Raw genomic sequence first — 12,861 nt, 5'->3', positions numbered from 1 at the left:
GTAATTTCCTTTGAAGATTTGTTGTGGTGGTCTTTTTAGAAACAAAGCTGAAACCAAACCTTCAGAGAGCTGAGAGTCAAACCCTTTTAGCTGCTACAAAGTTGTTTTTTTTCCTGTAATATCGACCCGTTCAGGATGTTTACCTGATTTGGCTCCTGGCAGGAAACAGCAGAGCAGAGTGTTTATGATTTGATGGGAATAAGTTTAGAGCATTGTTGTGAGCGATGCAAACCCAATTTAGATCGACTGCTTTACACCACTCAGAAACACAGCATGCATTTTTTAAAGCATGAGTTCACCCAGAAAAGAAGCTTCAGAAGTACAACAACTTAACAGCTGTTTGATCTGCTTTAGTTTTGATCTGACACATTGTCCTAACAGCGAACATGAGTGTTACTATCCCTTTCAATATTGTGTGGATGTGTGCATGTTAGAAATTGTTAACGGCTTGTGATCTTTCATTACCCTCCCACTGTTTGCCTGATCTCTGGAGCAGAATGTAAATGAACGACGATAACAGAGAGAGAGACAGAATAGCTAGAGGTTGAATACAGGGTTGCTAACCAGATGTGTTACCTTGCACTGCCCTCTTCAGGTCTAAATGTTAATTGCTGCAACATGTGTTTGGGGAGGTCAGAGGTTTTCAGCCTTGAGTTTCAGCCTCAGTGTTGGTTTAGCAAAAAAAAAAAAACACATGTTGTGTCTACAACTACTTGCAGGGGAAATTTTATAAATGTGTCTAATCCAATTGCTGATAAAAAAGACATCAAGATCATTATGTTTGACTTATCTTCGGTAATAAAAGTCTACAAAAATGTTTAATCAGGTTTATAAATAGTAGTAAATCTTTGATTATGTTGCAACGCTTCACACGTTCACCCCTTCAAATATTCACATTTACCACCTGCATTTGTTTTCTCTCCATCAACTGTCACATAAACTTGTATCCAAACACATGGCCACACAGAACAACTATAGTATACACCTGAAAAACCAAATGTCTAAATTTATACTATTCTTCTCATTCTCAGTATTGATGCCGTTCATGTACACAGAAATAATCCGTTATATCTCATTTCCTCTAAAGAGAAAACCTCTCTCTGATCCCTCTGTTTCTCCTGATTGTGTTCAGTTTCTAAAGAAAAAAACTGTTCATTAGCAGCCCTCTGTAGTTTATGCTGAAAGGACTTGGTCTCGGTAGAATGAATCTGTTTTTGTCCCACATTGCCGTATTAAAAATATCCTAAAAAAGCTAATGATCTATGCAAATTGATCTCTTCTTTCACTTATCTAATTGGAAACACACTAGCCAATTTTGAGCACCATTTGTCATTGACCTCCTCAGTGTCTCCTTCGCTGCACGCATTCACACACACACACACACACACACACACACACAGAGAGAGAGAGAGACTCCCCCTCTCTCGCTCTTAGACATTTTAATCAGTTTTGAGAGGAATAATTGCCCAGGTAGACGTCTAAATATGGAGGTATTTCAATTACTCTGTGTGTCTGGCTTCAGGCAAAATATGCCTCACAGAGACTAATCAACTTAGACTGATTAACCTATCGTTTTATTACAGTCTTAGTATGTGTGTGTGTGTGTGTGTGTGTGTGTGTGTGTGTGTGTGTGCGTGTGTGTGTGTGAGGTTGTCAACATCTACCGTAGATTAGCATTCAGGCAAGCGCACGTCCATCATTATATTAAGACCAGAACATCTCTTGGGATGAATTACAGGTGTTGCTTCCTCATGCACACCGGCCGTGAACTGTTTGTTCTAAAATAAGCTCCTATGGTTCATCTATGATTTTTCACCCTGGAGGAACCTCTGTACCCTTATAAGACATTTTGAGGTGACGAGTAGAGGTCAAGCGAGAAGAAGAAGAAGAAACGCCCGAGGAACTTTTCTGGAAGCTGTTTAGTACGCTCACCACTGGCCTGCTAATTATATCACACGCTCTCCCTTTCAAAGCATATGGAGCAACACTTTGGCTCAGTGGGACACAGCTATACTCCAAAGAGCTCGTGTGTGATTAGCATTGAAGTGACAGCTGTCATGTGAAGCGCTTGATGTCTGTGCATGTTTGCAGTTATGGATGTGTTTCACTTTTGTATCAAGAGAAGCTTCCCAGTGTTACAGATTTGGGGATTAGTAATTGAAAAGACACGTAGATGTTGAATTTGGTTGAGTTTTATTCATGCAGCATGGTCCTGGTAAGATTCGCTGCCCAACGACCTGTCCGAACCTTAACCATTCAACATCAACGACTAACCTTAACTATCTGGCGAGACTTTTGCAAATGGAGGGTTACCTTCTAGACACAACCCAAACTTCTCCCATGTGTCTTATTAGCAAGCCCCCAGGAAGAGCGCAGGGCTGTGAAGCAAATTTTCGTAGTGGCCAAACGGTTCCCATAGACTTACAGTGGGAAAGAGACGTCTGTAATTCAGCAGATAATTTTTTTTGAGGTGAATCAACTCCCCAGTATGAACACTTGAATAGCCCTGATCTAAATCATTAGGTCCTAAAAGTTGTAAAATCCACTAATAGCCAAATCCAGAGTTATTTCCCTTCCTCCGTTCATTTGAATGAGACAGTTTGAAACAGCTCCTAAATATATGCTGATCTATAGGCAGTCAAATGCTGTTGAAACAATGGCTAGGCTCCATGTAATGTAGACACTCACTCTTCAAACAAATTTAGCCGACTGTGGTTTCACAGTAACCTAGACGTCTAGACATCTTTTGACCTGCAAGTCACCAGATCAATACACGCAGGGTAACAACAGTGCAGCAGTGAAGTCAGCTAAAATTTATGTTGCCATTATTAGAAGCAACCACAACAACAGTAACAAGGTCAAAGGTCAGCGCCTTACAATATTCCTGGAATCACAGAGTCGTCATGTCTGAGTTAAAGTTAAAGGGGAGGATTTCTTTTTTGTTTATGAGAAATATATTGATCTTCCATTTCTGTCTCAGTATATGACAGATATCCTAACACTTTATGTGAGAGATAATGACAGATAGGCGCGGCCAGCCTTAATCTCTCACACTTTCATCCTTGATTTGACTCTCAGACTGCGTTTGAGAATTTACTGGCCTGAATATGTCATTGTATTTAGGAATTTATGAAGCTTGCTTGATTAATCGTACCCCTAAATGCATGCAAAAATATAGGTGCTTCATGTAGATTATGACTCTGTGTAGCAGTTGTGAATAATTCAAATTTAATGATCAATTATGTTCTCTTTAGTCATCTCATTTTATGTGATCATTAAGAGCCTTTTTGTAATAATGTCTGATCCTTCAGTGCCATTAGAAGCCCTGAGGTCTCCCTTATTGTACTTGAATCACTCAGCTGCCACCGTTGACTCTCTCACATTAAATGACAGTGATTGATGGTTGCACACTTTGAGCGTCCATGAACCCAGTTTTCAGGCTTTGAACATGAACTCAAAATCATAGCTTGTTGTCATTTTGTTTACCAAAGAGCACGAGTCTGCCTCTGATTGAGTGTTGTGTTGTTCAGTCTCACAAGGCTGGTGCTCCCAGAGGTTCGGCAGCGATAGATACTGTAGCTCTAGGTCTCATTTTGACTCTGGGAATCATTAATCACACGGCAGACAGATCAGGCCCTCCGTAAACCTCCATCTCCTGGTTTCTTTCTGTCTAGCGTTGAGCCGACCTGCTCACAGGCAGACAGACGCATGCACGTATATACAATATAAAGACAAAATGAGGCTTTTAAAGCGCTAGGGACTAAATATTCCCCCGTCTCCCCTCTCAGTTTCCTGCAGGGCCCTCACTTCCAGTTTTGATAACAGGGGTGGTTATTGAATATGGAGTGGAGGATGAAAGTGATGGAGCACTTTGAAGCCAAAGGGTGCCACTTTCCACTTTAGTTGAAGTCTAGCCATTTTTTCTTTAGGGATGCACTGATCTAGCTCTTTCTCTCCAAACACAGAGAGTCCAGAGACCGTCCTCACAAGAACAAAAGCATCAGTCATTTCAGCAAATGCCCCCAAACAACATATATTTATCTTTGAGTGACAAAGTCCTCCAGCACCTGTGTTAGTCTTGGCTCCTGTCTGTTGGGAGAAAAGGAGGAAGTTGTATGATGTTTTTTATAGAGCCACGGTCCGCAGAGGGAGGAGGTGAGGGTGGTTGGATGCAGACTGTGACTCGCGAGACCATTGTTCTCTTCCCATTTTCTACTGAAAGTCAACGTTGGTTTCTTTTAACCATGTCTACGAACCTAACCTTAACCAAGTAGTTACTGTATTTGAACCCATGATCTTTCCCTAACCAATTCATTTTTGTGCCTAAATATAACCAAACCTCAACCATAGCGGTGTCAGAACAGAAAAGATTTTTTTATTTTTTAATATTTGTAATTCTTAGAGCCCTGTGATAGGCTGGCGACCTGTCCGGGGTGTACCCCGCCTTCGCCCAATGTCAGCTGGAATCGGCTCCCCTCGCGACCCTGAATAGGATAAGTGGTTACAGATAAAGGATAGATGGATGGATGTAATTCTTGGGGAGGGCACAGACACATGATGTGGTGCTGCTGTTAGAGCTGTCAAATAAGAAAACACTTATGTTGTTCTGGAGGGGAGTTACAAACATATATCTATTCTATCTATTTTCCTTGTTAATATGGTGGACTCTTTTGCGATACCTCAACTCAGGGTATCTGCCAGTACTGAGTACCGATCTGATACCAGTGTTCAAATTTAAATTCTGTCTACATCAGTGCACGGAACTCATTAGAATAATTTTCGTCTGACGATGATTTAGCTTTTTATTGGTTTAAAATTAGCTTGTAAACTGGCAACTTGTGAAACAATCCGAACGTACACGTCAATTCCAGTCTTGCATCTCAAGTTGGTAATCAGACTGTAAACAATGAGCAGCGCATGGAAGAGGATGTCTTGGCCCGGATATCCGCTGGCTACACCAGAACCCCAGAAATATAGCCCCTTGCTCCCAGAGGCTTATCTGTCGTCAGACCGGAAGCCGAAGGGTTCCAAGATTGATGACTGACTGAAACTGAAACTGTCAATGGAACCGCTGTTTTTTTTTGTAATGAAATTGACAAAGACACTGTATTTAATGTGGGTCATTCACATTTGGCCAATACTTGATCAAAGTAGTAAGGCTGGGATTGGGGTCATCCCGGCGTATCACATCAGTACATCCCGACTCCTGTTTAGAATGATCCTTTCCTTCATGAAATCCCACCTGAACATTATTTTTCAGAGGGTTCAAAAGGCTTTATCCTGTCTTATTTACTGTAATGCCATCTGTGTTTCCTGCTGCACTTTGTTGAAAGGTTAAAAGTAGGGCTGTCAATTGATTCAAATATTTAATTGTGATTAATCGCATGATTGTCCATAGTTAATCACGATTAATCGCACATTTTTTATCTATTCAAAATGTACCTTAAAGGGAGATTTGTCAAGTATTTAATACTCTTATCAACATGGGTGTGGGCAAATGTGCTTGCTTTATGCAAATGTATGTATATATTTATTATTGTAAATCAATTAACAACACAAACAATGACAGATATTGTCCAGAAACCCTCACAGGTACTGCATTTAGCATAAAGAATATGCTCAAATCATAACATGGCAAACTGCAGCCCAACAGGCAACAACAGCTGTCAGTGTGTCAGTGTGCTGACTTGACTATGACTTGCCCCAAACTGCATGTGATTATCATAAAGTGGGCATGTCTGTAAAGGGGAGACTCGTGGGTACCCATAGAACCCATTTTCATTCACATGTCTTAAGGTCAGAGGTCAAGGGAGCCCTTTGAAAATGGCCATGGCAGTTTTTCGTCGCCAAAAATTGAGTGTAAGGTCGGAGCGTTATTTATCCTCCTTCGCCACAAGCTAGCATGACATAGATGATACCGATGAATTCCTTAGGTTTTTCTAGTTTCATATGATGCCAGTAGCTTCACTCTAGCTTTAAAACTCGCAAGTTGTGTTAATGCGTTAAAGAAATTAAAGGCGTTATCGCGTTAACTTTGACAGCCATAGTTAAAAGGCTTAAGTCAGTCATACACATGACTCCCCCAGGTATGTTAAATTGATATGGGAAGAATGCATCATCACGATTCCACTCTTTTATATCCTCTTTTTTTTTAGTGTTTCTGTTCCAGTTCTTCAGAGATTGTGTCTGTCAGTGGTAGGATGTCAGGGTGCCAGATGTGACATCAATATATCCCATCCCAACTGAAATATCCCCCACTGCGCTGGATTGCATATGCAATACATGTTATAGCCAGATTTCACCTCCAGGCTGTGTGTTTGTGTGTGCACGTGTGTCGACTTTACACTCAGGGGAGATTGCCACATCTGTGAGTTTGTCCACAGTAACCACTGGGTCACGTGCTTCGCCTCTCTGTCATCACAGTCTCCCTCCTGTTAGTCGTCTTCTTCTCCTAATTTTGTCCTTCATTTTGCGTCTGCTACCTCTGTTGGATTCATCTGGATTTGGATTGGGTCCTTGCTATACCCCCTTAGTTGCTGTTATTTTCCTCCTCTCCACCTTGCCCCGCCTTTCCCCCCCTTTCTCTCTTCCCATCTCATCTCCAAAAATTCATTCTTCTCATCTGTCTTTTGTATACCCCCCTCCTCTGTTTCCCCTCTTAACCTACAAGTAGTACTCCTCCATCCTTTCCCCCTCCCTCCTTTTCTCCTCTCCCTCCCCTTCACTCAGTCCCATCACTGACCCAATTAAACATGGGGAGGGACGCAGCAGGAGGAGAGTGACGGAGGTAAGGCGAGAAAGAGAGGGAGAGAGGGAGGACGGGCAGAGAGTAGAGAGAGTTTGAGAGTCGGTGGCTGGGAAAAGCAGAGAGAGTCAGAAAACAATTGCCGCCAACCTGCCAGGACACTCGCGGTGAATCGTCCGAACTTCACCTGGAACTTAAACAACCTTTGACAGCCTCGAAGGCGGCGGGGGTGGAGCAGCGAGCCGACAGTCCTGATGCCACGCACTTACCGTTCTCGATGAAGAAACGAGGAGAATAACAATCTACCTTCAGTGAAGAAAGCGGGCGGGGAGCCGTGCGGCGTTAGGATGGAGGAGGAATACCGGCATATAGAGGGAGACTGACGGGGGAGACTGAGAGGAGAGACTGGAGAGACGAAGACGGTGCATTCCTGGTTGGAGCTGCGGGGGGGAAAGTGGTTGCCCCGGGGCAAGAGAAAGATTTTTCTTGACAGAAACAGAGAGAAAGAGAGGAAGGGGGAAAGGATGCATCTGTTCTTCCAAGACAAGTGGGAAGTGGAGGGGCTGCAGACTGTGGGCATCCTCCTGGTGGTCTGCAGCTCCCTCAAACTGATGCACTTTCTGGGTCTTATCGACCTCACCAGCACAGCAGGTAAGGGAAACGCTAAGCGAGCGGCAGAGAGGCGGCAGAGAGGCGCCAAGAGAGAAATCAAAATGATGAATTTGGTGAGGGGACGTGAGGAGGAAAAACGCTCAGCTGGAGAGGGGGGCGTCTACATCTGTGTTTGTGTGTTTCTGAAGTGTTTGTTAGGATGAAACACAACAAAGTAGTTTGGCCTAATTTCTTCACTAAAGAGCTGTCATGTTTGTCACACCCATTTATGGTCCTCCGTAGTGTGTGATCGTGCTTGTGTGTGCGTGTATGGCTTTGTCTGAGACTGAAATACTGAAGTGAATATAGTGTATCCATACCTTTCTAACTCACATGGAAGGGCGGAATATTACTGATCATTTTGCTGCATTTATGACACAAAAAACGATTCAAAACTTCTGAAAAAAATACATTTCATTGAAGAATTTATGTCCTAAACGCATCTAAATATAGGCCCATCCATATTGGGGAATGACATCTCTGAAATTCATCATTTGTACTTCTTACAACTAAAGGATTCTGTCTGTAGATTTTTTTTTTTATCAACCATGGACTTTACCCTTTTACTGTGATGGGGATGTGCTTTTTAAAATGTTGTCATTTTTCTTTCTTAAAGGGGCATTCCACCAATTTTATACATCAAGACAAGCACAGTATAATGTCTTCAAGGTAAACCTTGTGATGTCATCAGCGTCAAACTAGGCATGGCGTTTGGAAGATGTGAGCTTTTACCAAACAGTGAGGAGATAACAAAAAGTTGCATTATGGGGAATGTAGGATCCAATGTTTTTGGAGCTTGAGCCATATGCTGGAGCCACATTAGGGGCTAAAAATCAGGATATCTCTGCCCCTGCTGCATTGATTTTGAGCATTTGTCTCCTTTTTTTGCCTCTTGTGAGTCCCCCAAATGTATGGAAGTGCATTGCTAAATAGATGGAATGCAGTTAAGAGTAAAGATGGGCAGAAGTGGGAGGAAATGAAAGACATTAGGTAAATCAAACCAGCGGGATATCTATCAGGTCTAATTTTATCCCAATATTTGTGAAACTGTTTTCAGAATTGCAGTTGTGCTTCTCTCATCACTAGGTGTCAGGAGGGCTTAGAGAGATCATAGCTGAAATATTCAATCATGGATCAATCTGCAGTATCACTGTATCCCTGTAATACGTGTGCTGCCTTCACTTCAGTTCACAGTTTCTCCGTGCCTTGAGAAAATCCTCAGATCTCTCGAGTTTATGAAACACGGAGCTTCTTCAAAAGTCCTGGGATATTGCCAAAAATGTGTTGCCATCAATCTAAAAATAGAGCTGTTTCCTTATTTCCTGAAGAGAGTTCTGATGGTTTGTCAGTACACCCTGGGGAAAACTATTGAACTCTAATTGCACAATCACTACAGGGCACGCTGCGTAAGGATGTCTTAATGCTGCACAACAGCTGAAGAACACAGAAAGCTGCTTTTTTTCCCTGCCTGATGAGGAATAGTTTTTATTTTTCTGCCTACTCGGGTCAAATTGAAAGAATATCTAGTCTCATTGTCAGCGCCACTCAAAAAAAACAATTTTAACTTCAAAGGCTGGAGAACAAATTGCTCACATGTTACAGCAATAGTGTAATGAGCGCAGTAACCTACTTGTTTTCAACAAAGGACTGTTTTCAGCCACAGCTTGCAACTACTAGATACAACCTACATTTCATAAGTTGATAGTAAGCTTTAAAACCGCTTTGAAATAGAAACAACAACTGCAGTTTACTTTCTAAGATCCAGTAGATAGTAGATGAGGTGTAGTAAGATGTTTTGGGGGAGTGTTTTATAATATACTGTATAGGGACCTTAAAGAGATGTGCCTGTGCACATTAAAATCAGGTTAATCCCTCTGAAATCAAACATTTCTATTCCAAGACAAACTTGGCCAAGACAGCCAGAGCGCATTTACTCAAAGACGTCACAACAAGCAAAATATTTCATCACCAGCAAAGGACAAAACTACAGAGAGAAGGAACAGATGAGATGGAGAGAGGGCTGAGAGACAGGGAGAGAGGAAAAAGGTGTCTCAGTCCTAAAACAAGCACTGACAGTTTCCAACAGATTCAGCTTTCATGGTCCTTACAAGTATTTCAAGCTCAGCGTGCCATGCAGAGCAGAGGAAGTAGAAATCTTGAAGTTTTTTTTTGTTTTTTTTTCACCTATCTCCGTCCAGGCCTTCAGAACAATCAGTAGAAATTAAATTTAGTCTCATCACACCCGGAGACAAGCTGCATCTGTAACACAATAACAATATCTGTTGTGACGGTTACTTTAAAAAATGTATTTCACAACAATTACTAGCATCAAAGATTTCATCTATTCAGGCTTTGCAAGATATTTTCCAAACTTTTGATATACCCGTTGCATATACCTTAAGCACTGGTTGCAAGTATGTTTATTATTTAAGTGAGCTTTGAAGTATTTTGACTTTACAAATGCAGCCACCTGAATTTTCCCTCCCAGCCACCTGTCAGCCAGTTCCCAGCTGGTTCCCAGCCAACTTCCAGCTGCTGGGAGTCTCCCCCATGGATGTATAAAAAAGAACTGGAGGCCGCCACCCGTTCATTCTTATGAGAGTTGCTCGATGGCACATGGAGCCAAAATGGCTCGACTGACGATTGATAAAGTACCCAGATCCTATAGCGATCTTCTGCATTCATTGGGCCCATAGAGCAGGCGCAGTAGTGTTTCCTTTAACTCAGCCTCCCAGCTCTGGTCCAGCCTCGGTCTGGGGCTCATTCACATGAACGGAGGAAGGAAAATAACTCTGGATTCGGCTATTAGTGCATTTTAGGACCCTTAGTGAGGGCTATTCAAGTGTTCGTACTGGGAAGTTGATTTACCCCCCAAAAAGTAAAGACGTCTCTTTCCTAGTCTATGGGAAAAAGTATTTTTGGGCCCAATGGCATCACTTGACGTACACAGAAGTTGTAGTACCACTACGGAAATTTGCTTCAAAGCCCAGCGCTCATGCTGGGGGCTTGGTTTCCTCCTGTTTCTTGACAGAGCGTGTCTACATTCCACTGTAAACACACCCATTCATTCAATTGCAGGGTGTCACCATGAGACGGTGCTTCCTTCACAAAAACATATAATCCAGCTGAAGAACACTGAAGTATTTCTTTGTTTAGGCCACGGGTTTAACTCCACTTCATTTATTTGACAGCTGTAGTTGCTACTTGAATTAAATATTTACATACAAAACATATGATTAACTTGAATATGATGCACTGTTATGCAGCAACAACTAACAAATAAACCAGTGATAGTATATAAAGTTAATTAGTTGACCCAAACAATCTCACCCCAAGGTCCATTTTGTAGCTGTTCTGGAGCTTTTGATCGTGTCACATGATCTTCTTCAGCAGATAGTTACCAAGCTGTCATGAAATTGTAGATGGGCTTCTCATCCATGTTGGCCTAAGAGTGTATTTATCTTGACGTAGAAAACAGAAATCTCTGATCCATTTAGTAGATTAGTCCATTAAGTTACAATTAGTTTCACCTCAAGCAGTTACAACATTAAAATTCTACATCCACCACTGCTCAGAAATACATTGGGACTACTTTGCCATCAGACATACTTAAAGATTTACTTTACTTTAAAGATTTATGTATTTTTGTACCATTGACAGATGGTCTAAGTATTTGATATTCATTTCTTGTGGGCGTCTGTTGGGTCCATATGGATAAATGAAATGTATTTACGCACACACAGACCCTGGGGCAGAGGGCTTGGCCTGTGCTTGGCGGCTGGATGCATTAATCTGGTATCCATCGGACAACGTGTTCTGCCTGTTCTGGCTCCAAATGATGCCAGAGCCACAGGTCAGGAGGGCCAGAGTCCCCGAGGCTCCGTGGAGCAGAGAGACAACAGGGTGACGCATCACAGAGAGGTTAGATAGTCGGTGGAGGTGCTGCTGTGGTTCTATTGTTTTTCACCCCATCATGGCCTTCATCCCTCAGACCGCTGGGGCCTTGCTAAAAGGGGTGAGGGGACTGTTACCATGGAAACTAAGAGCCAAGAGTAAGTACATGTGTTCACGTGTGCAAATGTGTTTTACACCGAAATAGGCGTCATAAGGTTTGCTTTGAGATGAGCTGGTACTACGGTGGTAGACGTGATGGGCTCTGGTTGAGGCGGTTTTGCAGCACATCTGTCTGGCAAATTGTATTCTACTATGAAGTGGAATTAAGTCGTTAAGCCGATTGTCATTTAAAACTGTTGATGTTTGACGTGTTTTGAAATGATACTCTCCGCTGGTTTTCCACTCAGTTTGCTGAATGTGGCATTGTGATATGAGCGCCAGTCTGATCAGGGAAACTGTGTGTTTCCAGGGGTCACGCTGTGCTGCTGCTGTGTGGTAATATATCTACTGTTTGAAGTGGTATTCGTGGTCTCCCATCGCTGAGCCAGGTCAGCAGGCAATTACCAATCTGACTAAACAGCATGAATCAGTCTGTTGTCGCATTTGTCCGTTGCATGGAGTGTGTTTTCACAGGCATGTGTGCATGTGCGTGTGAAGACAGAATTTGCAGACTTGCGTGTGTGTGTGTCTAACCTTTGTGCTATATGGTTGGTGATTACAGGTAATCCTTCCACCAGCCAAAGCAAAAAAACCATAAAGCAGCGATTCCTCAAGCTGCTGCCGTGCTGCACGCCTGAGGCTGCGGCCCCCTCAATCAGTGAAAGCAAGTGCTCCTTCACTCTCTATACATCTCTACTTTCCTCCATGTGTCCCGACTCTTTAGTGAATTAAGAAGATTCATACAGACGCTTGTGTGGATGCAGCCTCTACAAGTAAAAGTTCTGCATTGAGAATGTTACCTCAGTATGTAGGTATAATCAGGAAAATGCACTTAAAGTATTAAAAGGGATCAATGCAGAGAAATGTCCCCTGTGACCGTTATAGATAGATAGATAGATAGATAGTAACTTTATTGACCCCGAGGGAAATTCAAGATATACTACTATCATTAGATTATTATTACTCATGCATTAATATAAAAGCAGGAGTTAACTGTTATACTGTATTTGGTTGAGGTGGAGCCCATTTTGAACTTTTAACTAATGATTATTTTCATTATGGATTAATCTGCTGAATATTTTCTTGAGTATTCAATTAGATTGATTGTTTGGTTTGTACAAATTCTGAAAATAGTGACACATTCACAATGTGCCCAACAGCCCAAACCTCAAAATTAAAACAATTCAAATAAATTAAATAATAAAGCAGTAAATTCTCACATTTATGAAGCTGGAACCATGAAATCATACCTTTTTTTTTCACATATTTTTCACATATTTTTATTTATTATTTTAATTATAATATTTATATGAAAAAATACTCAAATTATCAAAATAAATGTCCATTAATTTTATGTCAATAGACTAATCAATTAATCGTTTCAGCTGTACTTGACCATTCTGTTAATTTGT

General features: G+C 41.8%; 1 protein-coding gene across 15 annotated transcripts in view; it reads left to right on the top strand.

The window, feature by feature from the left end:
- Positions 1-12,861, top strand: part of LOC119495703 (Kv channel-interacting protein 2) — a 197,128-nt gene that overhangs the window by 176,743 nt on the left and 7,524 nt on the right. The window contains exon 6 of one of the 15 annotated variants that reach the window (XM_037782442.1): positions 12,012-12,113. The exons of the other annotated variants lie outside the window; for them this stretch is intronic. Coding sequence (XP_037638370.1) covers positions 12,012-12,113 — 102 coding nt within the window. The remainder of the gene's footprint in view (positions 1-12,011; positions 12,114-12,861) is intronic. 15 annotated transcript variants of the gene reach the window in all.

This window comes from Sebastes umbrosus, chromosome 10 (assembly GCF_015220745.1).
Source record: "Sebastes umbrosus isolate fSebUmb1 chromosome 10, fSebUmb1.pri, whole genome shotgun sequence".
In the NCBI taxonomy this organism is placed as follows: domain Eukaryota; kingdom Metazoa; phylum Chordata; class Actinopteri; order Perciformes; family Sebastidae; genus Sebastes; species Sebastes umbrosus.
This window is presented reverse-complemented; position numbering and strand designations above follow the sequence as displayed.